Source organism: Triturus cristatus, chromosome 6 (assembly GCF_964204655.1).
Source record: "Triturus cristatus chromosome 6, aTriCri1.1, whole genome shotgun sequence".
Taxonomy (NCBI): domain Eukaryota; kingdom Metazoa; phylum Chordata; class Amphibia; order Caudata; family Salamandridae; genus Triturus; species Triturus cristatus.
In genome coordinates, this window is record NC_140589.1 from 82,040,643 (window position 1) to 82,066,593 (window position 25,951).

Consider the following 25,951-nt stretch of genomic DNA (forward strand, 5'->3'; position numbering starts at 1 on the left):
TGCCAAATGATTCATAACTCAAATATCAGTTCTAAATACAGTTTGGAAATTCAACCAAATTTCTCCAAACATCAGCTTATGAGTGCTGAAGATACACACATTTTAGTCTGAAATGGACGCTTTTCAATTTGGGTATACATCTATTAAGTCAACCAAGTAAAAGCTTCTAATTTAGTAAGCTGGGCTGCACACAGGAGAACTACTACATGCAGATGGAAAGCTACCAATGGTTCACGAGGTACTCATTGGAGGATGCATGCCACATACTGCTGTTTAAAGTGCATCCCATCCTTCGATGCCGGTGGAAGCACTATTACTGTTTTCAGCTATGTAATGGGTTATGGTAACCTGAATGGTCCAGCAGAAGGCCTGAACTTCCAAAGTGGTGGGTTGTAGCTGCCAGGAAGGGTGTGCCAGCCCTCAGGTGTGCTGTAGAAGCATTGGGCTGTGGTCAGCTATAGTCTTGTGTAGGTATTCCACAAGGAATACTAGCAGCTGTGTGGCAAGGAGGCACAGGAAATGGTTCAGTAGGGCGTGGAGATCGTGTGGAGGAGAATAAAAGGAGCACTCCTTAGCATTGGGGGAAAGGGCCCTCCGCCTATCAACTAGCAACCAGTGTCATAACCATTGTGTTAGATGGGCTGCAGTACACATTGTGAGTGTGCAAAGTGAGTGTGTGTGTGGGGGGGGAGATTATCTGTTAAGAGTGACATCTAATACACACTTAAACTATCCTCTAACTATCCAGGGGAGGAGATACCAGCCGACCAGATGTTCAGCCAATTCCAATAGAAGCTGTGACTACCCTGCATCATGTGATTATGTACTGCCCAGCAAGACCTTGGTGCCATCGAAGAGTCCCTCCACAAATACGGTGCTCCCCTATGTGTCTGCCATTATAGTAATACACATGAAGGGTTTGGCCAGATCTAGAGTAGCACTCCTCTAGCATAGCCATATTGGGCTGTACAATAGCAACGTCCTCTCCAGCGTTTCTGGATTTTGAAATTGTGAATCCCTTTAAGCTTGAAGCAGCCCTTTTTTGTGATTCCTTGTCACTGGTGTTAGCTTAATGCTATGGATTGGCAAGAACAATAGGAGCTTCATCTGGGACCAGACAAGACCCCACCTGGCGATCCGGTAGCTTATTGCTCATAGGCTCTCAGGGGGGACAAGGCCTGCCATCGGTAGCACATTACGGTCTAGCTTCACATCTGGCATATATGCATCCCCGGGTCCAAGACTCCCCGTTATGGGTTGCGATTGAACGTAGCCTCCTGGAGGGCACGTCGGGGCTATTTGCTCTTTATCTTCCTGGCCCCGCCGCTGGCGTGACTCAGAACCTCATGCTGACAGCCATGCACACTGCCTGGAAGCGAGCACACAAGCTCTTTTCGGTGGACGCACACCTTCATGACAAAGCTCCCCTCTGGAATAACACTATTTATAGCATGGGGGGCAGGGGGAGAGCCATGATCGATTGCGGCCCCTGGCGCAGAACTAGGATTCTCACGCACCTAACCTCTAATGTCACGTTTAACTCCTTTGAAGCACTACAGGACAAATTTGGCCTGCCTCACACTCAACTATAGCGCTACACAAAACTGCGTCCCTGTCTGCAGAGCAAACTTGGTCCCCAACCCCGATCCGTCCTCCATTTTCTAGTGCTCGTTTAAGGGTGTGATGTCCTGATTTTACAACCTCCTGATCCGCCACCTCTACTCCCAGCCACAATCTGGCAGGCTCACTAGCAGGTGGAGTATGAGGAGGACTTGGAGGAACTCCTAGAGGGCCTGAACAGGGGAGTCTGGGAGGCCTGGATGAAGCCCAGTCTTTTCAAAATTCTTCAAGCCTGGAACTGGACTCCGCGCGGCTTCAGGTTGCGGAATCACTTCCTCACTCTGCCTGCTGGCGGTGCAACAATGCGTCATGCAACAGTGTTCATATTCTGCTAGATTGTTCCGCTATCCAACCGTTCTGGACGGTGGTGGGGTCTACACTCCAGGAATCTATGGATGTGCCCTCACCATTACCAAGTCCCATGATTCTCCTCCATGACCTGGCAGACCTCCCTCAACTGACCCACCATGCCAGCTGCTTACTCGTCACCGCCCTTGCAGCAATCAAAATTTGTATCCTACTACACTGGCACTCCCCACAGTTGCCGACACATGAGGAATGGCTCATGGCCATGTACAAGCCCAAACCCTTTGAGGTTATTTACAACTTGATGGATAAAGCAGAACTCTTTCTTCTCACATTGTCCACCATTCTACAGCATAAACCCATCCCCCCCTCCCCCCCTTCGTCGCCCTGACTCCTCTATTCCTCCTTGTAGCCACCAACTGGTCTGCCGCTGTATCCATTCCCGCCCCCAGTTCAGACTGTACTAGGGCTCCGCCTGCCCAGCCCACCGTCTCTCTTCACACCCCCTTTGGCGTTCCGCCTCCCCCTCTTCTTCGTTAATTGGTACTGTTTGGTTTTGGTGCTTGCACCGTTATTAGCACTGGCATTATACTGCGGGTCTATGTTGGACTTACATGTCACTGTATGTACTATGGTTTTCGGCAACTTTATTTCTGCCAATAAAAATAATTACTACCAAAAAAAAAAAACATGTTATGGAGCATTGGGGTGTACTGGAGAGCGGCGTCATCAGGGGTCGATGAACAGGGCATGACAGTTCCAGACATGTCCTACGATGTACCCCAGCAACATCTGGCTGCACAAACAATAAAGCCTTTTTGAGAACCTGCATTTTGGGCCGAAGTGGACCGGTAAGGTCCTCCTACCAGCTCACCCTTCTTCTGCCTGTTGCCCCAGCTGCCAGTTTCCTTTCATGTTTAGCTGGGTTACCGCTACTCTAATTGGCTGCCTGCATAGCCTTCAACTACTACATTGTATCCCTTGGATGTTTAACATTATGTCTGCCTGCACAGCAAATCTGTTTGTATAGCCAGTAACTTATTTCATTAGCCTTTGCAAAACGTATCCTTTTGCCGTTGCACCTGTCTGTTTGGTCTACTGTTATATTTTGTAGTTTTTTTTACTCTTTCTGCAGCCCGCTTTTCCCACCGTAATCACTGCTCCTTTCCCTCCTGCTTCCCACACCCCTCCGCCGCAGCACCTACTCAGGAATGATGATTCTTCCACCCCGCGCAGCTAAATCGCCACAGACCTCCTATCCCTGGATCCCGGGCGCATCAACAACAACTGCTGCACATCTCCACTGCACCACCAGAGGACTGTCCTCCTGCCAGGACTGCTGCTTCAACTGCAACACCGAAGCACTCAACAGTGCCGGAGACACTACAAACACGATTGAGTCCACCACAGCACAACTCCGGTGCATTCTACTCAACGCAAGATCGCTCTGCAAACATGCCACGGAGATCTGGGACACTCACCTCAGACGTCATCTTCCTCACAAAGACCTGGCAACCGCGCCAGACATCTCCATTGTCACCCTCAAGGCTACAAGATAACGCCAGTAAGCGGAGCAATGCCAAGGTAAAGCGCTGAACATTGCAAGCAGGCACTGTGCTCGTTACTCCCTGAACTAGCAGCAGGACTAATACTCAATCTTTAACTACCATTTGGAAAAGCTCATAAGTGGAGTCAACTAGTTAACACAGGTAGCCCAGAACTAACACTGGTGATTAACTAAGCGCATTGTGCATTTTCAACAACGTATTGGCGCACATAGCCGTTACAGAACATTAACTATAAATGCGCAGGCAGCGCATGGTCTCATTCTTCCATGAATACCTCAGGAGATTAGGGGCTACAAACCTTTGACGTCCAGTATAAACATCTGTGCTGAGCATTTGTTTTAGTATTATGTTCCACTTTCTATATGCAGAGTGACAAGTTTTTTCTATTTGGTCCTGAGGAAAGCCCATGAACTCTGGTGGGGGTCGATAGAGGACAGAAACCTGTTGACCTCTAGAAAGGGGATATTTGTTGATAGCCCCTAGTCTCCTTTGGTTTTAATCCTGTACTAGGATACCACTGAATAAAAGTTATTAGGTCGCCTGGAGACAGTTTTAATATTTTCACACTTACACATTACTTTTTCATTTGCACTCTATCCCTTCCTCACAGATTCTTTTGGCCTCCTCTATTTAAAACACCTCGGCTCCTCTTCAGATCTTTGTCTGACGAGTTGTAGCCCGGGTGTGAGGAGGGAGCCCCATGATGAAGCAGGTCACCTTCGGGTGAGTGAGGGTTCTCGTCCTTAAAGAAAAGGTCTCTTTATCTCCAACTAGACCAACATTTTCAGATACTTTATTGTAAGGTACTAGCTGTCTCTAGGACGTACATTTCTTTAGAGTACATACTTTTTGTGAGTTAGAACTTAGACAGGGAGTAGTAAGCTCTTCTACGGGGGCTTCTCCCCCAGATCTTTAGCGTGTATTTCTCCATTCTGGATTATATGCCTCAGTCCAAAGATGTCATATACATATAGTGGTGATGTGTCTAGCCTCATGTACCTTTTTTTTTTTTAATGTTGACTAGCAGTGAGTTTGATTCTGTTTGCATCTCTTTACAGTAAAAGACGCCATGTCACACAGCCCAGGCAAGGCCAGCAACACACCACATCTGTAGAATGGTTTTTCAGTTGATTACATGAATCTCCTGAGCAACTAGACGCAAGGGTACTGTGGGTGGCTAGTGGTTTTCACATACATAGTGAAGGTAGAAGGAATTCCTGTTCCCTATCTTTAAGGTCGACAACAGGACAACGAACCAGACAGACAACATCCTGGAAGGATCTCCTCCCTGCGCATTATCGATAATTCTTGGGATTCCCTAACAACCAGAACGACAGGTAGGGCACTAGCAGGTGGGTCCATATTGTCTCCTCAACATCATGGTGCATACCAACAGGTAAGAATGCATCGCTGTACCATGAAACTGGTGCTCATGTAACGCGCTCTGATACCCGATGTCTCGGGTCTAGTTCGCGCTATATAAAACTATTTACATTTTTTTTTTTTTAAATAGAAACTGTAAAAAGATCTCAGTAGACCAATAGAACAATGCTCTCAACTCACCCTTCCCAAACACAACATCCAACCTAGAACAATCAGCGAAGAACTTCTCCCACTGGTTCACAGAATGCGCCGACACAATCGCCACTGCCAAGCCAGCAAAATCAAAAGGACCAGCAAGACGAGCCTGCTGGTTCACCACGGAGCTAAAATCCAAACTTAACTGCCAGCAACTAGAAAGGAAGTGGCGCACCAGCAAAGAGACAGGAGACCATACCACCTTTAAGACAGCAATCAAACAGTGCTACCTCCTCCTGAAAGAAACAAAAAAAAAAGAACACCCTAGCAGACAGCATAGAAGTCAGCATAAAACACAGAAAGGAGCTCTTTGCCATTGTGAAGGAGTTCTCCAACCCCGCAGCTGCAGAACCAAAGAACTACCAGCCCATCTCCCAGATCCCCTTTCCAGAGAAGGTTCTCGAGGAGGAAATCAACCGGCAACTCACCAAACACCTGGAACACAACAACCTTCTAGGCCCCTTCCAATCTTGATTCAGTGCGAACCACAGCGCCGAAACACCCCTAATCGCAGTGACCGATGATATCAAGGACCTCCAGCACAGCAGAGAAATGGCAGCCCTCATCGTCCTGGTCGCCTTCGACACAGTCTCCCATCACATCTTGATCAACACACTCCACCACATCAGAATCCATGGAGACATGGATCACATCATAACTCACTGGAAGAACCAAGAGAATCCGACTCCCACTGTTCACTTCGGAGCCCAAGATTATCATCTATGGCGCCCCCCAAGGATCGATCCTCAGACCCGCCCTCTTCAATATGTACACGACCCCCTCACCCCCGGCCAACACCGTTGGATACATGGATTTAACATCATCTCCGACGCCTACGACACCCAATTCATCCTCTCTCGGTCAGAACACCCCTCCACTACCAGAGCCAGCTTCCACAGATGTATGGCAAGCGTCGCCGACTGGATGAAGGACAACTGTCTCAAGCTCAATACGGACAAGAGAGAAGCCCTAATTTTGGAAACACCACCTCGCCATGGAAAAATGTATGGTGGCCTGCTAGCCTCGTCCCATCCCTCGCCCAAGAGACCACACCTGCAACCTCGGCATCATCTTGGACAGCAAGCCATCTATGAAGAAAAAGGTCAAAGAAGTCTCGTAAGCCTGCTTTCACACCTTGCACACCCTACGCATGCTCTGCAAGATCTTCAGGTGTCTCTTAGTCAACACCAGAAGGACCGTCACGTAGGCACTCGTCACCAGCAGACTGGACTGCAAGAACACACACTACGTAGGAATCACAGCACACCTCCTGAAGAGACTACAGACAATACAAAACTCAGCAGCCAGACTCCTCCTCAACATCTCCAGACCTACCCATATCACACCCCACCTAAAGAAGGTGCACTGGCTCCCGAAATATAAGAGATGCCAGTTCAAGATGTTGACCCACGCATACAAAGCCCTACACAATGAAAGGCCAGCACACATCATCAAACGCATAACCTTCCACCAACCAACCACCAACCCTCTTCCTAGCAGACAGCCCCGGTTCCGTTGAGGCAACAGCAGAGGACGCTTCTTCTCACAGCTGGCAGCCAAACGCCCTTCCTCTGCACCTCAGGACCGCCTCATCACTCCAGCAATTCAGGATAGGACTCAAGACCTGGCTGTTCAAATGAACAGATCACCACGAAGCAGTAGGCAACTCCAGCGCCCTGAGACGCTCAATGGCGATTTGCAACGCTTTACATATCCTTGACTGATTGAAGGGGGGGGGGGAGGGAGCCAACAGAGAGACCAGGTGGCGACCAGCATGGTGATCCGACTGGGCCCATCACAAAGGATATAGTTCATCACTCTTCTTGGCAAAATAATTTAGGGGCACCTTACGACTACATAGGTACTTTTCAGCACACAGAGGTCAGCATGAAGTTATTCCAGGATAGCAGTACTTAGTTTAGCTTCAAATGACCCTTAAGATCCAAACTCACAGGTATTCAGTACAGGGTTGTCAGCAGCATACTTTCATAGATACAACTACTCTGTTAATACATACCCTTTAAATACACTTTTTTTAATAATTCGGTCAGACATTATACAAGAGACCTGGTCATTGACTACAAGAGAAGCTTAAAATACTGGTACAAAGTAAACGTCGCACATTTCCTCCATTCTTTTTTAGTGAAATTCTCAATGAAAGACTAATGTAAAAGGTCTTTCACTGTGGTTTTAGGTTTGGCTGGAAGATTATTTTTTAATTTCAAATTCACCTCCCAATCACGTACTTCCAATAATTTTTCACAAGTGGCAAAACTCCTCCATACTCTTACTCCCCCTTCTCAGCTCAATATTTTGTTTATTTCAGGTAGTTACAGGTTTTGTTTTTGACTTCTGGGAATGCTCTCGCCTTGTACCATTTTCCGGAAAGAATTGAACAGGAATAATATTTTCACGTTTCTATTTCACTTTCAGCCTTGCCTAACAATTTTTTTCAGTTTATCTAGATGATTATCACAGGAGAGCTGAAAAAAAAAAAAGACAACTTCATCCCCTTGCCTCCCCTCTTGTTTGCGGTCCCAGATTTTAAAGAAACACTTCAGAGCACTTGTGCTTCTACATAGGGTTTGGAAGCATAAGAGTCGCAAAACATTAGCATTATGTTCACTTACCTCCTGCAGAGCTTGTGCAAGCTGGTCCTTCAAGTGGTCATCCCCCTCTGAACTACTACCACTCTAGAGATAAAAAGAGAATAGTTTTCTATGGAAATTGCTTCCTCAAAATAATATGCAGATTCGTATACAGATCCATGCAGCACTTTGAGGTTCTACAATGGACAAAAGAAAACAAATATACAAGTTACCTACCAAAATATTTGCAGCTTCATGGCATGCATTATCATCATAGATAAGTAATGGATATTCATTTTGTTTTAATTTTTTTTAAAGATCCCAGATTTAAGCATTTGCACAGTGAAAAAACAAGAAGTCCACACACAAGGAACTCGCCAACCCCAGCTCCAACGACATACCGCCGTCACAAGACCTCTGAGACTCTCTAGCCACCTTCTTCCACCGCAAGATCATATACATACACGACAGCTTCAACAACCAGACCTCCCCGACAGCCGCCGACACCCTAGACTCACCGCCCCCCCAGCCTCCTGATCTCCTGGAACCACGTTAACGACAAAGATACCATCAAAACCATGAACACCATCCACTCCGGATCACCATCAGACCCCCTGCCCCCACCACATCTTCAACAAAGCGAGCTCCATCCTCGCACCCCAACTCCGAAAGATCTTCAACAGCTCATTCGAGACCGCCACCTTCCCCGGAAAGTTGAAAACACGCAGAGATCAACGCCCTACTCAAGAAACCCAAGGCAGACCCAAAGGACCTCAAGAACTTCGGCCCATCTCCCTGCTCCCGTTCCCGGCAAAAGTCATCAAGAAGATCGTCAACAGACAACTGACCCGCCTCCTCGAAGAGAACACCCTGGATTTGTCCCAATCCGGATTCCGCAGCAACCACAGCACGGAAACGCCCTCATCGCCGCCACCGACATCAGGACCATGCTGGACAACGGCGAAATCGCGGCGCTCATCCTCCTAGACCGCTCGCTGCCTTCGACACCGTCTGCCACCACACCCTACGCACACGCCTCTACAACGCAGTGATCCGCAACAAAGCCCTGGACTGGATCACCTCCTTCCTCACCGACAGAACCCAGAGAGCCCGCCTCCCGCCATTCCGATCCAAAGCCACCAAGATCACCTGCGGCGTACCCAAAGGATCATCCCTCAGCCCGTCCCTCTTCAACATCTACTTGACAACGCTCGCCAACATCGTCCGATCACACAACCTCAACATCATCTCATACGCCGACACCCAGCTGATCCTCTCCCTCACCAAAGACCCCGCCACCGCCAAAACCAACTTCCATGATGGAATGAAGGCCGTCGCCCAATGGATGAACAGTCGCCTGAAACTGAATTTTGACAAGACGGAGGTCCTCATCCTCGGCTCCACCCCCTCCGCCTGGGACGACTCCTGGTGGCCGGCCTCACTGGGAGCTGCGCCAACACCAACCAACCACGCACGCACGCAACCTGGGGTTCATCCTGGACTCATCTCGGTCAATGACCCAGCAGGTCAACGCCGTCTCCTCCTCCAACACCCTCCGTATGTTCCCCAAGATCTACAGATGGATCCCCCACTGGAACCATCGTCACCAGCAGGCTGGACTACGGCAATGCCCTCTACGCGGGAACCACGGCCAAACTCCAGAAGAGACTTCAACGCATACAGAACGCCTCATCCTCGACATCCCCCGCCACAGCCACATCACTGCCAACCTGAGGAACCTTCACTGGCGCCCCGTCAACAAGAGGATCACCTTCAAACTCCTCACCCACGCTCACATTCTACACTCCAAACCGCCAGCTTAGCTCCGCTGACCTCGCCACCGTTAAACACATCCACCAACCGACCACCGGCAGCAGATCCTTCTCTCACCTCACCGCCAAGACATGGAACACCCTCCCCATCCACCTATGACAGACCCAGGACCTGCTGACCTTTCAGGAGACTTCAACACCTGGTTGTTCAAACAGTAGCAGCCCCCCCTCCCCCCGGCGCCTTGAGACCCTCAAGCGCGCTCTACAAATGCTTGATGATGACTATGAGCAACACGACCATTTCCATAAACACCCTCACAGCTGGCAAAAGCCCAAAGGAACTGAAAGTCAACATTTACCTCTTTGCACCGCAGCAAAATAGATAATAGACCACATCCTCATGAAGTTCACATCCATGATTAACGTACGACTCTCTGCTCAGATAATCCATCATCAAATTCTCCCTGCTAATTGGTGAGCTGCTGATAGCTCATTTCTGTTGTCAATGGCCCGATCCTAGAACTTTGAATGCTTCCCTCTACAACTGAACCAAGCCCACTGTCCCTAGTATGATCAGACAGAACAATGCAGTTTGCTGTCTGCCAAAATGAGAAATTGCACATTCTGCACTTGGTGAAGGAAGGATCATAGACCCAACTTCATTTCCTTAAATCCCAGAAAAATAATGTAAACCTCTCTGTTTTGGACCAACGGCTGTTAGACAAATTACCCAAATGTACTTCCCAGTACTGGAGAGACACCTCAGTTACCAGGATACACGAGGCAGAAGTCTGGATGACTGTCGATGTACAGTGTTGGCTTGATTCATCCACCAACAGAATCCAAGTACATAGAGAGGGACTGCCAGGACATCCTTTAGACACTAATACCGATTCTATTTCTCCTGAGGCATCAATGAAGCAGCCAAATCTGCAGAAATGCAATAGGTAGCAGATAAATTCATGATCCAATGAGACTAAGGAGGTTTAAAACGGTTCTGGGCTGTCTCACAGGAAGAGGTCAAGAAACTCTCCACCTACCTGCTCTGAAGAGAGAACTTCTTGTGTTGTGATCTAACATTGCCTCATGAGCTGAAGTACTGGCAAGGAAGAAGATGTAGCATTTTCACACGGCGAGAAAAGCAGAGTTTGCATCAAAGCATGACTACACATTAAAGGCTGAGACCACATTCCTGCAGAAGAAACTCTTAGGAACCGATCATCAAGATAGGGATGCAAAAAATGGCCTTGCGATGCAGATGAGGGAGCAACACGGTCATTCGTTTTATTAACATCATCAGAGCGGACAACTCCTCGAAGGGAAGACCTCTGAATTGAAAGTCTACATACCCCACCATGAACTTCATATTTGTGTGTGCCTCGGTGACTGAAAAATTAAAATAGAACAAGCATTGGCTCGCCTTTGGGACCTTATAAGTGTTTAGCCATGCAACAGTTGATGTTGTTGCACCAAGGATATTGTGCTGCATAACTAAATACTCATAAGGTCCCAAAGGCGAGACCAATTGGCCATGCCAATGCTTGTTCAATATTGTCTAGGATACGAACAGTCTGTAGGCCTACATCTCCCTTTGATGTACTGAATTGGGAAATGTTAAGGCAATTACAATATGTAGTAAGTTAAGGCATGTATGATATGCAGTATGTTAGGAGACATTTTTGTCAAACTATAAAAATTAAATATAAGTCAAATGTAAGAACATTGACATAATAAAAGATTATTTGAGAGTGTCTGATTTATGAACCTTTGTCTATCAGTTAAGTGGAGTTATCCCCTAGTAGACGAATTGGAGTTATACCCAATCTATTTGTGTGAATCTGTGTACAGAATGTAGTCAGGCAGAGCAGTTGGGCTGTCTAGGTAATTACAGTTTTCCTTCCCTCTGCTTTGCTGGTATCTTAAGCAGATGCCGCGTCTATTACTGTGCCAACTTCATCCGCAGAAACAAAAAGTCCTGTGCACACGTTGGATGAGTATTAATAAGGTCTATGACAAACATAGTATTGTTCAAGCATAAATGGAGACAGGATCAAGGTACAAAGAACCAAGAACTTTCTTTTGGGTGAAGTATATTTAAACCTTCATCAGAAGGGAAACATCAAAAGAAGAAACCAGCCGACACGTGTTTCGTCAATCGGGTAGTCACCCGTCACTCTTCAGGGCTGGGGATAAAAAAATTATATTATATAGTACAAAGCAATTATGGGCAAAAGGATTGATAATACAGGAAGTGTAATGGCGCAGAAAAAATACCTCCAGATGATAAAACCTGTGGTGTTTCAGGCTCAGGATAGAGAAAGCGAGATCAAAAGTATATATAGTAATTTTCAAACATTACTTAAGGCGGGTATATAGTAATAGCTTCGTTAAATCGTAAGCAATATTTCACAGGTTGGAGTCCATGACAGCGACAATGGTGTGGTGACATGTGAGTGCCCATTACAAACATGGCATATCAAGACATCATTAATCTGACCGACAAAAGAGCGGATACCTTTGCCTTCGGCAACCAAGATCCACAACGCATCTATTCATTGATAGGAGAGATTGAATCGACCACGGTACAAGGAACCGGCACGGTACAAAGTAACATCAACCAACTGATTTATCTTACCAAATGTGAGATTAGCCAACGTTTACACGCCAGTACTCTCATCCAATACCACCGCGCTAAACGCATCCCTAGAGGTCTACGAATTTCACTAAAGCCATCCTTATGCAAGAATGATCCCAAATTCATTGACAGATGGTACGGTATTTTGAACAAATGTTCATTGGATTTAATTTTACTAATCATGGAAGAGCTATTGAATATACTAGAGGAACTCAACACTGAAATAACTCAACTCAAAAGTGAATTATCCTCTAAAATGACGCCAGAAGACCTCACACAGATGCTCTCAGATATCAACAAACAACTCAAGAAGCATACGCAAGAAATCAATGAAAGGAAGCTACGCAAGTTTCGTAGAGACAACATAGATTACAAACTAGGTGAAGTGTATAATTGGGCAGAAGTATGCGCACGAAGACGACAGACCTTTCAACAAAACATCTGCTACCGACACTTCACCGATTAGTAGTGATTCAGATACTGTTAAAAAACCCAGGAACTTCACTCGCAAGGACCAACCTTTATCTGAAACACCACGCTCCATGGAGAATCCATCAACCTCCACTTCAACTTCTGCGGTTCCTTTTTTAGGAACAGGCCGTCCAGACGGCGCAGACCCAGGAGGAGCATCAAAAGAAACCTGCACGCTCTTCTTGGTTCGGTTTGGGTACGTTTGCTTTATCACCATTATTAGTTTGCTTTATCACTCTCATGGTTTCCGTCACTGGGTTCTAAACTATTGGTTAGTGGCAGTTATATTCTGCGCATATGCAGTTTCCATGTAACTAGTATAATTAAATATTTCCGTGTCGACGTTAGACAACGGATCGGCATCTTTTCACGGTATAAGGTTTATTTATTTTTTATCACTTTTTAACTTCCATTACCATTCACCTTGATTTAATTCACCAAACTTCCATGACATTTACTTTCCTCCAATAACACACGATTTCTGTGTGTCTTCAATAGTCACCTCAAGACTAACACCCTTAATGGTCGCTTCGATTTACTCCTATATCTTTTTACGTTTTTTCAGGATTCCTCCTGACGAAGGGTATCTCATACCCAAAATGCATTGAGGCTTTTCCTTGAACATCGAATCATTGAATTGTTTACTTTTTTGAGATGCTCATGAATACAATGAAGACTATCTCGTAGTGGATTACCACTAATAAAAAATTTCAACCCTACCCCTTTGAAACATTTTGATTAACCTACGACATCGTCGCTACACAGTGGCTGTGCTATAGGAGGGACACCACACTTTGTTGAGTGGTGAAACTAGCACTTGTATTATTTCGTCTTGGTTTAGAGGACGACTCCTCCCACCACGCCTTGAATTGTCAGCTTTTCAGCAAAATTGAGGCACAATCTCGGTGTGCGTGGTAAACAACTTCATACATTATAATTTCAAAACGGCCAGATCGGGTCACGACTGTAAGAGGAGAAGGCCAGTAGAGGCAGCAAGGGTAAGCGCAAAGTTAAGGGAGGACCAATCCGTCATTTCCCTGGATAGCAGCAAACAATAGTGAACGGGCGGGTACAGCCGTCACTCGGGAATCCAATAAGGGTAGGAAAGGAATGATGGGATAAGTATAAGTGTAAAAAACCCTATTGTTTAGTCAAAACTAAACTTCGGAGCCTCTAAGCAGCGCTTACCTTCATAATCAGGGCGATAAGGAGACGTGACTCAGTCCGGATGTGGAAGGAGCAGGAATAAGCGTGGATGTTTTTAAAGGGGCAGCGAGGGGCGGGAAGGAGGTAAAAATAAGCTGGAGCGCTGTACAGAAGTTTAGACCGGAAGTGAGTGGAATGAATAGACTGGAGCGCTCAGAAAGAAAAAGGTACAGATAAAAGAAAGTGAGAAAAACAGCGCGAATCTTAGAAATAAGAAATATTATTATGCCAGGCTATCGGAGCAAGAAGAATAGAGGATAGTTATTGAGCGAAAGATGGATAGAGAAGAATATATTAGATGAAGGCAAATTTTTTAGAGAAAGGAAGAGAAGGCAAAATGCTTAATTTTTGAGTCAAGTAAAAATAGAAGTAGAAACAAACGTTATGAGGCCAGTAACAATTTAGATACATACAAAATTCTCATAGTGGACGATGATGATGAGTAAATTCAGGACAGGAAGGGCCTTCAAAATACAAAAAAAATCACTTGATGGGTACAAAGAATGAATGTACAAATTGATAGGTGCGGTGACTTTTGGGTGGTTGACCATGCAAAAAAGGGGGGCATATATTTGAACAAACATGTGGAGCACCATAATTATGAGTCTGAAAACGAAAAGAAAACATCTGCAGTTCGTTCTATAGGTAAACAAGAAGAGATCTACACATGGTTTAATATGGTGACTACTGGGTTGTACGTGGCAAAATATAATAAACATAACATCAAAAGGTGTGAAATAGAATAACAGATATAGATTAGAAGAACCAAGAGGATTACGATCCTAGAAAGTACTGGAGCTCATGATCAGAGTTTTGGCCGTGTTTGACGGAATGAAGGCGCATAATCCAGGTGGCCTCTTGGCGTCTCAGTTTGAGTTCCCGATTGCCCCCTCTTATGCTGGCTTCTGAAACATCAATTCCAAAAATTGGAATCTCTTGTGTGGGCCCTGTGCGGAACAGGATGCCATGTGTAAAGCCATAGGGTAACATGCCTCCTGCTGGTGGATTGCTCTAGCATGTTCACTTATGCGTTCTTTTAAGGGTCTAATGGTGCTACCTACATATCGACTTTTGCAGGTGCATTCCAAGATGTAGACAACAAATTTAGTGTTACAAGTAATGGTTGTGGTTGATGTTGTAGTTCTGTTTGTTGAGACCTGAGAAGTTTCTGGTCCCATGGCATGCCCATATGCAAACTCTGCAGCAACCGCACTTAAAAAAACCTTTGGTGTGGGGAGTCAGCCATGTAGTAGTTTTAGTGACATGTGGTACTGTAGGGCTCAATCTGTTCTTAAGGTTCCTACTACGTCTGTACGTGATCTGAGGTTTAGGAGAAATGGCCTCCTTTAGGGTTTTGTCAGCTAGAAGTACATTCCAATGTTTGTTTAGGCTTGTTTTAACAGTGAAGCTCATGTTGTTGAAGTCCATGATCAGTATTACGGGTTGTGTGGTAGGAGTGTGATGTTCCTTTATCTTAAGTGTGGATCCCCTATCCACCTTAGCAATTCTCATTTTTGCTTTTTGGATGATGTTGGGGTTGTAGCCCCTATTGGAGAATCTTTTGCCCATATCATGATGCAGTCATGGAATTCACACTCCTCACTGCAATTTCTTCTAGCACGGATGAATTCACCATATGGAATGTTATCTATTTGGTGTCGGGGATGGGAGCTCTCTGCGTGCAGGACAGCATTGCATGACGTTTCCTTACGAAATAACCGGCTGTGCAGTGTATTGTCCTTTATTCCACGTCAAGTAAAGTGATTCTGGTGGTGCTTGAGTGACCGGTGAATCTCATGTCCATGTTGTTGGTATTCAGGTGGTCAAAAAATCCTAGTAAACGTTCTTGGGAGCCGGACCAGAGGAGGAGACAATCGTCAATGTACCTCCCCCAGTAGATGATGTAATCAGTCCACGGAGCACCTCTATTACCCCAAATCCATTCTGATTCCAGAGAACCCATGTACAGATTGGCGAAAGAAGGTGAGAATTTAGAACCCATAGCTACGCCCTTGAATTGTCTGTACCATTGTTTCTCATACATGAAGAAGTTATTGCTGAGGATGATGTCCATCATAGAAATCAACATGTTGGTGTGTTGCCACAGAGTGGCGGGTCTGTTGTGTAGGGATTTAGTCACTGCCTGTAGGCCCAAGTTAGGTTTGATGGAGGTGTATAATGATACAACGTCCAGAGTGGCCATAATCATGACTGGTTGCCATTGTAGGTCCGCCAGGACACTCAAGATGCGTTTAGTGTCCTGTATGAATGAAGGAAGGTTTTTTAGCATGGGGTTCAAAAAAAGGTCAACGTATTGGAAAAGTATCTCAGTGGGTCCCCCAATGCCAGACACGATAGGTCTGCCTGGAGGAAAAGTGGCTTGTTTGTGAATCTTAGGGTGGGATATATAGTCATGGGAAGGTGGGTTTGGATACCTTCATGTAGAGTGCCTCATCCTCGTTAATTAGACCCAGAGATTGCCAGTTACTAAGATGTTTATTAATGAGGATGGTGAGGGGTCCCATGGGGTTGTGGTGGATGAGTTCGTAGCATGTGTTGTCTTGTAATTGTGTCACTATTTCATTGTGGTAGTCAGATCTGTTCATGACCACCACGTTTCCCCCCTTATCGGCCTCCCTAATGATAATGTCGGGGTCAGAACTTAGGGAGTTGAGGGCTAACCGTTCATTTCTAGAGAGGTTATCCCAAGGTTTGTGCTTTTTATTGATCAGCTTGTTTTCATGCTTATCAATATCCTCTAAGACTAGGTTGTAAAAGGTATCTACCGGATTGCCACCTGGTAGGGTTGGTGTCCATTTGGACTTGACTTTGAGACCACTGGTGATGGTTTGGTTGGTGTCAACATCCAGATCATGAAAAAGATCATCCAAGGTGTTTGGAGGATCATCCGAATCAGTCAGAGACAGTAGTAGGTGGGTGTCTTTAAAATCATTAATACTTTGGAAATTGGAGGGGTTATCATAGTGTAAGGTTGTTAAGTTGTCGTTAGCATTGGGCATCCCTGAGAAGTGTTTAAGTTTCAGTCCCCTAATAAATCTGAAAAGACCTATTTTAGCTCTGCATGGGTCTCCCTGTTCGTGTGGGTTGAAGTTAAGGCCTTTGTTCAATAAAGAGATCATGTCGTTGGTCAGTGGTTTGGAGGAGAGATTGACCACCTGAACTTCACAATTGTTTATTGCGATTTCTTCCCGTCCCCAGACCTCAATTTCTTTCTGTACTCTTCTTTGACCAGCTCTCTTCCCTCTGCGGGTTTTCCGTCTGGTACGTTCTGTCTTTGATGGGTTCTGTTTTCTCGTCTTATTGTCTGTATTTCCCGTAAAAAATTGCGGGGTCCTGAATCTTGAGCGGTATTCTCTTGTATTTCTATGTCACTGTCACTTGTAGTATTGCTGTTGAGTGAGGTTGTGCTGGAGGAAATGGAAGAAGTGTCAACTTTTGTTGTTTTGTCGCTATGTTGAGTTTTCTGTATTAGCTGATCGTATTTCCTAGCGAAAGTGAACACTCGACCTTCTTTGTAGTCTGCTTCGTCCCTCTTTAATTGTCTGGTCTTCTTTGATATCATTTTGGTATTTGGAAAGAATTTCATTCAGGATCACGTAGTTCTTTTCAGTGGCTTCTTTGAGATCCAGACGCTGAATTTCTTTTTCAAGGTTAGTGATGTCGGTTTGTAATTTGTTTACTTTGCGTTCAGCGTTTTCTATTAGAATGTGAATCAAGGTGTTTGAATTGCCAGTGAGTGTTTCTTCCCACTTTCCTAACAAATCATCATCAAGATCATCAAATTGGGAAAAATTTGGGAACGGAGTCCCCTTGGGACCCTGTTCAAACGGAGATATTGTTTAAGCGTGGCACTGTCCCACCATCTTGAGTCTTCTGTTTTTTTGAGTCTTTCTAGCTTAATAAATTTCTCTTTTAGACCTTCTTTACGTTGGGGGTTTCCACCCGTAGATGGAGTGGTGTTCTGGATTCCTTTGGCAAGATTATCAAATAGTTCAGAAGCGACCTTGTCCCTATCCATTCCTGAAGATCTAGAATAGATATTGTTGTTTTAGGAAATAAACCGCTGGAGCTGCCCTTCCTGAAGCCAAACAGTGGAAATTCTACGTAGGGTTTTGAGTGTACAGGAAGAATGGCATTTAAAACAGGTTAGGACTATTTACTTAATGCTAGTTTGTTAAACCTTCTGCACCCACTCACATGTCACCACACCATTGTCGCTGTCATGGACTCCAACCTGTGAAATATTGCTTATGATTTAACTAAGCTATTACTATATACCCGCCTTAAGTAATGTTTGAAAATTACTATATATACTTTTGATCTCGCTCTCTTTCCTGAGCCTGAAACCCCACAGCACCACAGGTTTTATCATCTGATCTTGCGTGTAAGTCACTTGTTTGCATTGATGTTTTATGTTCTTTTCACTTCTACCATAGGGTTTCCACTCACATGGAGGTGTTTTTTCTGCGCCATTACACTTCCTGTATTATCAATCCTTTTGCCCATAATTGCTTTGTACTATATAATATCATTTTTTTATCCCCAGCCCTGAAGAGTCACGGGTGACTACCCGATTGACGAAACACGTGTCGGCTGGTTTCTTCATTTGATGTTTCCCTTCAGATGAAGGTTTAAATATACTTCACCCAAAAGAAACGCCTTTTGTTCTTGGTTCTTTGTACCTTGATCCTGTCTCCATTTATGCTTGAACAATACTATGTTTGTCATAGACATTATTAATACTTATCCAACGTGTGCACAGGACTTTTTGTTTCAGTTACTAAGTGGACCCTCGCCACTTTATTTCAGGGGTTATATCGGGTTTCCTCTGACCTTGTAGCACCGTACTACTCTCTGTTCTCTTTTTTCACCCTACCGCTACCAGTTTTAAGCGCCATTCTTCCTGTACACTCAAAACCCTACGTAGAATTTCCTTCATCCGCAGAAAGCCTGTGAATAGCCCGCTGTCTGTCACCCGTGGGCAGGAGCTAGCAGATAAACAGGTTCCTAAACCGACAAACACTAAACAGAAAAGAAAACTCTATGAACCAGAACAGGCACACTAGAGCTAAAAAAATCTAATTTTGGTGCAGACCTTTTCATACAGAGCATAGCGTGACTGCTAAAAGCAGAGTACTTCTAAGGTGCTGCCAACAACACCTGACAAAAAAAGGTGCTGAAACGATATAGAGTCTAAAGTGGATTAGTACGCTCGGTACACCTCACAATTGCTGGATTTTACCCACGTCATATTAACATTTAATTTACTGTTCCTGGTTCAAATAGCAACAGGATTTCTTTCTTTTTTTTTTTTTAGCTTTCAGCTCGCCGGCCTTCAGTGAAAATATACATACTGAGTTCAAACAAGTTTGTTCACTTTCGCGTTTTGTCCCACTTGCATGCTCTACGCTCTCCCTTAGTTGGAGGAGAGGGGTGGGGGAGACACGAACAAACCATGAGATTTAAGTGCCACACGTACTGCAATTGAAAGGAGCGAAAACCAATAGACTGGCGAGGAGAGACAAACGGAAGACGGGTTTGATTAAGTCGAGCTGCTGGGAGAGGGGATAGAGAGACGTGTCGGTGTACGGGCTGTGTGGAAAAAGTAGAGAGGCGGGAGCTAAGGTGAGAAAGTGACGAGGAAGAGAGATGGGCCGGGTGGGGGGCCTTAGGAGAGACAAAGGGTTTGGTGGAGAAGCAGAGGAATTGTAGAGAGAGGGGCAAGATAAGTAAAAGAGTGTGGACAGAGGATCGTTCAGACAATGGGAGTGCTCAGAAGGAACGAGGGGAGCAGAGTGGAGTGAGATTGCGAAACCTCGTATGGACTGGGTGGGGGAAAGGTGGTGTGCAGAGTAGGCAGGGGCTACTGGGCTCCCACCAAGTGGGAGGGGTGGGGGGAGTGCGGCCGAGAGCAGGGACACCCAGCGTTTACCTAGCGGGAGCGAGTGTGATAATTGCTAACACATGGCGCCACTGCTCGCTCCCGCAAGGGAAACGCCAAACGTGCACGCTTTGCAATACAAAGCAATGCAAAATGTGCACGTTTTTGCTCAAAAAGCTGATCGATTCCAAAAGGTCCCCTCCTATGCAGCGCATGTGCGCTGCGTAGGCGAGACCGAAAAATAAATGAATACAATGAAATGCAATAAAAGCACAGCAGCAATGCAGGTTTCTCTCAGTCCCACAGCACAGGTGCCACAGGCCTGCAGAAGAGAAATATTCCATCACATAGGTCAGATACAGCACACAGTAGGGCAAGCTTCCCTCACATAGACAAGTGCAGCAACAGTGCAAAGCACTGATCATCTGGGGCCTGTAACAACCAGTCCCTGCAGCACAGTTAGAGCTTCCATTAGTTAAAAGAGAAGCTAGGGATACTGTAGAACTAATGTGAGTAATACTTGACTTTGGCTACACCAGCTGCAGAAAGTGGCCTTATATTTTTAGTTTGAAAGCTGTGCTCAGAGAGAGCACGTCAAGTTTTGTGTTTATCAGCTCCCCTCAGTGTCCGCCTGTAGGCTGTATGTGGCAGCGCTTCACCATTCACAAAGGTCGCCATTGGCTTTTAAAAGACCAGTGGATCTATTCCAGTTCAGTCCCATGCCTTGTGACAGGGCTTTAAGTGGGATGAAAAAAGTGCGTTGGGGAAAAGAGGGGGGGGTGGAAATCTGAAAGGGGCGGGGGCCTATATAATTAAGGGTGCGGCTTAATCATGTACACTAAAATTTGCAAGAGTGCCATAGAATCCACAACTGGAACTAGCATATGCGACCATTGATCTGTCTGTGCGTCTGTCAGAGATGGCAAGGATTGGATGGCCACATATTCTGAACACATTTTTGCCCCTGACATGCACTGAGAGAAATTCGCACTGCGTTCCGCCTCAATCAATTGTGCCCAGTTATAAACACCTGGATGCGAATAAGTTCAATTTATGCACAAGTGTAATATGCTGATGGAAAGAAAAACAGTCAGTGACCAGGTCACTCACAGGGAAGATTAAATAAAGCATGTGAAATATAAGCAGGAACAACATGGATTACAGTAACTTCTTTTACATTCTTTGTTCAGAAATCGATCACCATTTTGCATGAGTTGTTAAGGACAGGGCCCCAAAGAGACCAGTTTTAATGTAGGTTTTAAATTACTGCCGGGTCTGTGGCCTGGAGGGACACTACTCACTTAAAGCCCTGCCTTGTGAAGAGCTCCTTAGACAACATGTCACATAGCAGCGGGAAGGATGTAACCTGTTCCTGCAAGCACAATGCACATATCTTTATAGACACCAGCTATCAGGCACTGCTGCTGGCTGCTGAAACAGTGAGAGGGTAGCAGGTTTTAGAAAGGTATGAAGTTACTGTCCATCCTAAATGTGGAAATATTACAGGTAAGAACGATGCGTTTATATTCCTTTAATGACCTCATTTGCAGAGTACTGCAAGGCTCTTAACTCGGCTCCACTTGAAGTATACATGACAAGCATCACTCGGACTCCTCATCAATTCTTACACCGTCGACACCCAACTCATTTTATTCCTCTTAGACGACACCAAGACCAACAAAGTAATTTCAAAATGTGCATGATCAACGTGGCCAACTGGATGAGAGACAACTACCTCAAACTCAATGCTGACAAGACAGAAGTACTGATCTCAAGCAAGAATAACTTACCTTGGGACTCCACCTGGTGGCACACAGAACTAGACCCCACCCCCTCGCCTTTTGACCACGTTAGAAACCTGGGCGTTATCCTGGACACTAACCACCATGAGACAACAAATCAATGCAGTCAACTCCGCCTGCTTTCATATACTACCCATCCATAGACAAATCGTCTAATAGCTCTTTCCCAACACCTGAAAGACTGTCACCCAGGCCCTCATCACAAGCAAACGGGTCTACAGCAACGCCCTCTTCTATTGCATCCTTTGCACACCTGCTACACAAGTTGCAAACCATCCAAAACGCCGCCGCCAGACTAATTCTCAATTTTCTCTGCCACACATACATCACACCTCAACTCCAAAAAAAACACTGGCTCCCCATTCTGTAACGCTGTCAGTTCAATATGCTCACCCACGCCTACAAGGCTTTTCACATCCAGGATCCCACCAACCTCAAACACCGTCTACACTTCCACCAACCAACTAGAAACCTCCGCTCTGCATCACTCGCCCACACCTCCAGTTATCCATAGCAGCAAGAGACAACGTTCTTCAGCGAGCCTTCCACTTACTCCCCCCTGACTGTGGGGGCTGGCCGCTGTCCCCTTTCTATGCCACTTGATGGCCTAGTCTCCTCCCCGGCGTGGCTTCCTCTCAGTTGGGGGGAGCAGCATGGAGTCATCAGAGCCCTTCACAGCACGTGTTCAACCTCTTTGGCTCCGCGAGCTGGGCACTTGGCAATGGCAAAAATCTGGGCCTAATTATGAACACGAACATTAGTGATGCTGCCCGGGCTCCCTCTCCCCCCCCATCTCCACCCCACCCCTCACTCCCCCTGACTTCATCCTTGGATAAATAAAATGTTCCTTCAACCATAAACAAATAATATTTTAGTAATACTCGTAATTTTTGGAACCACTACCTTGAGGGGACAAGGTGCTGACCTCTGGCCAACCCACATTGGGGTCCTTGCTACCCCCCTCATTGTACCTAGTAGACCCCCTCCCCCATCCTCTACGCCTTTTATTTCTGGGGTGCGCACCTAATTATTGCTTCTACTCAGCTATGGATCAATCGGACTTTCAGGCCTCTGGTGAGCCTTCTAACGCGGATGAGTTCAGACCAAGGAGGAACTAGCTGAGGCATTAGACTGATCAGTTCAACACTCTGTGAACAAGGCCCTTCAACCCGTCGCTCACTAGCTTCGCATGATCGTGGAGCGAGTCCCTATTTCCTCCTCTTCCTCCCTGCCTCACCTCCTAGAGTCCTCTTAAGGCCCCTCCCGGGTGCTCCCTCAGTCTCAAAAGGATAAACCTTCCCACACAAACACTTCTGCTCATCTCTGCCAATCGTTTTTGATAGACCACGTTTACAGCACCCCTCCTGGCTCAGACCCCCCTTCAAACCCTTCCGCTAGTCCTCTTTTCTAGGACAGTGACACCCGGATCGACCCTTCCCTTCCTCCTCCGACACTTCGTTCGAAAGGAGTTGTACCGACCACCCCAACCCCTCCGTAGGATTTGTCCCAGTCAGATCTCCTTGACTGACGCACAGGACATTGTTAACCCCAGATCTAACAATAGGACCCCGCGACATGAAGTTACCACATACAAACATGCATGCCCACTTAGGCAAAGGATCCGACAAGGAGGTACGAGCTAGGCTCAGGACCGACCCTGTAGGACAAGGACTCTGACACTCCTGAAGTTGATAACATGAATACCTTTCTTAAAGTTCTCCAAAGTCACTAAAAAGGCATTGATAAAGCATGGTGGTCTTGCCAGGATTGCTTACTGGATGTCACTGGACACCTGCCAAAAATCAAAGAGATGGTGATTGATGCAACGGAAAAAGGCAATCCCAACTGTGCCAGATCTACGGAACGCAGGAAGTCAATCCCTGTGTGCATAGACCCGAAACTTTCAGAATTGGCCCCAGCGGAAGTTGGGTTGTTCGCTAACTGCCTCCTCTTTGGCGATCCTTTTACCAAGGACCTGGGCAAATCTGTCAATACTTTCACAACCCTGGACAAGGCCCAATCTTCTCTCAAGAGTCTTTAATTCTAACCTTTTTGCCAAGGCCAGGTGTTTGAGGTCGCCTGCCCGACCGTGCCTTTTTCAGAGGCCTCCAATGTGGGTTTGTCAATTGCCGGGCACAGGAGGGGCGGCCAATGATTTGGAACACAACGCGGAGCACAGCAGTCAACTACAGGTGAGCCTAATTTCTCCCTCTCAGGTATCCTTGGAGGGTTGGATTCGTCTCTTCCCACACAACCAGGCTCAGATAACTCAGGACGCCTGGGTCCTCCAGACTGTGCAGGGGTGTCAGAGTTTTACGGGAGCTAGTCGCAACGGGTCCCTCCCTGCTCTCAGTCTTTTCCCCTTCCAGACCAGCCAGTCATAGACAAGGAGATATGGAGTCTGTTGAACAAAGGTGCCGTTTCCCTCACATCTCAGCAGCCAGGTGGGTTTTGCAGTACCATCTCCTTGGGCCCCAAGTGTGGTGGGGGGAGGGAGTGTTCACAGGCTGGTGCAGAAACTCAGGGTCTTCAACAACTGGGTTTGTTATCACCATTTTTAAAACGGAGGGCATTCACCTCCTCAGAGACCTCAGAGAAGGTAACTAGATGGTCCAGCTCGACCTGAAGGACGCTTACCTCACGTAGCGGATTTTCCCTCCAATTTCAATGTCAGAAACGCCTGGTTAAAGGATTCAGCTCTGCCTTTCAGTCTATCTTCCATCCCTTGGTGTTTCACCAAGGTAATGAAACCTGTGGTGGAATCTTCACAAGCTGGAGGGATGCGGGTTATAATTTATCTGGATAACCTCCTTATTTTGGCTCAGGAGAAAGAGCTCCTCCTATTACACTTGAACATTACCAGATCTCTTCTCCAACAGCTGAGTTTCCTCCTAAAGTTGGAGTAGTCCTGGTTGATTCCATCACAGTCAATAGAGTTCCTGGGTTTCCAGATAGATTCAGTGAAGGCGCAATTATTATTGCCCCATCAGAAGGTCAAGGATATCAAGAGGGAAGTGAAGTGTCTTCTATCCAAGTAGGTAATCTGTCTGAGACAGGTGGCTTTAATAGTGGAGTTGCTTGCATCCTCCATTCAAGCCATTTTTCTGGGTCCCCTTCATTATTGGGCTTTCCAGCTGCTCAAAATTCACCACCTAATTAAGGGACATGGAGGCCTGGAATGGCAGGGCGATTTTCGGTTCTCAGCCGGATACCATCAGAGTCAGATGTGAGCATTTGGGGCTAGGGAGCCCACTGTGGTTTGATCTCCATGGGCCATGGGTTCGGGGGGAATGGGGGAGCATTGGAAGAACTTCAGCTCCATATCAATCGCCTGGAACTCCTGGCGGATTCTTTTGCCATCGTTGGCATCCTTCTGAGAATGGACAATGTGTTGGTAGTTGTAGGAAACTGGCTCTATATTGAAGAAATCGAGTTAATATATATATGGTTAGCACAGTGTATCTAATAATTAGCCACGTTAGTTATGCACGTAAAATGAGGCCTATTTCCCCATGTTTCCCGGATACGATAGAAAGGGCCGAAAACCGGACCGCGGCCATCTTGGATTATGGCTTGCTTTGTTAAACCTAATCATGTGGTTCTCTCTGCCTACCATCTGCCCAATTTAGCATGCACCAGTTAAAAGACAGGCTGAATTGTATTTACGACCGAGACCCAAGGCCACATCTGCTAAAGGGAGTATCAAGCAAATTCCTTTAGACCTGGGATGAGAAGGGAGTCACCCCGTCGACCTTCTCTGTAAAGATAGTAACCCTTTTTGTGTGTAACTGAAACTAGATACACTATGAGCTCATTAGGAGCGCCTAGGCTAGCTGGTACTTTTCCACTTTTAAGGCTTTGTATGCTGAATTGTTAATGTATAAAAGTGTGGTTCTGTCAAGGAGCCAGCAGTCTTCCTCGGCGCACCTGATGGGTGAGGATCGACGAGGCTCCTCTATGTAGAGTTCTGTTGTGGCCAATAAACGCTTGAACCTTCTACGTTGCCAACTGCTCCTTATTTAACTTGTATTGCGGGCCACTGGTAAGTGTGGCCCTTGGGATGAATGATTTGATTACTTCAGTTGGCGACCACGAAGGGACCCCGTGATAGGGTCAGTCCTCCCCCATATTCGGGTGGTGGGATTGAGGGCGTCTTGGCCGGGTGAGCAGAGGGGAGCTTGCGGGTTTCGCTCTGCCTGCCCGATTGGGGTGCCCTCTGCTGCTAGTCACCCTTCACCGGGGTCCTACGGGCTTAACCCAGGAACGGACCGTGTTGGTCGAGAGGAGTTGGCAGCGGAGAACAGACATTCGTACCTGGGTGCACCCGGTGAGTACTTTTGAGAAATTTGATTTGAAGCACGCGTTGTACAACGGTGCGGTTTGTTTGAAGCACGCGCTGTAAAGCGGTGCATTGATTTTGAAGCACGCACTGTGGAGCGGTGCATTGATTTTGAAGCATGCGCTGTGAGCGGTGCATTGATTATGAAGCACGCGCTGTGGAGC

At 46.3% G+C, this 25,951-nt stretch overlaps 1 protein-coding gene across 4 annotated transcripts in view; it reads right to left on the reverse strand.

The window, feature by feature from the left end:
* Positions 1 to 25,951, reverse strand: part of RNF8 (ring finger protein 8) — a 244,057-nt gene that overhangs the window by 143,204 nt on the left and 74,902 nt on the right. For 2 of the 4 annotated variants that reach the window (XM_085610258.1, XM_085610259.1), the window contains exon 4: positions 7,703 to 7,765. The exons of the other annotated variants lie outside the window; for them this stretch is intronic. In XM_085610258.1, the coding sequence (XP_085466384.1) occupies positions 7,703 to 7,765 (63 nt within the window). The remainder of the gene's footprint in view (positions 1 to 7,702; positions 7,766 to 25,951) is intronic. 4 annotated transcript variants of the gene reach the window in all.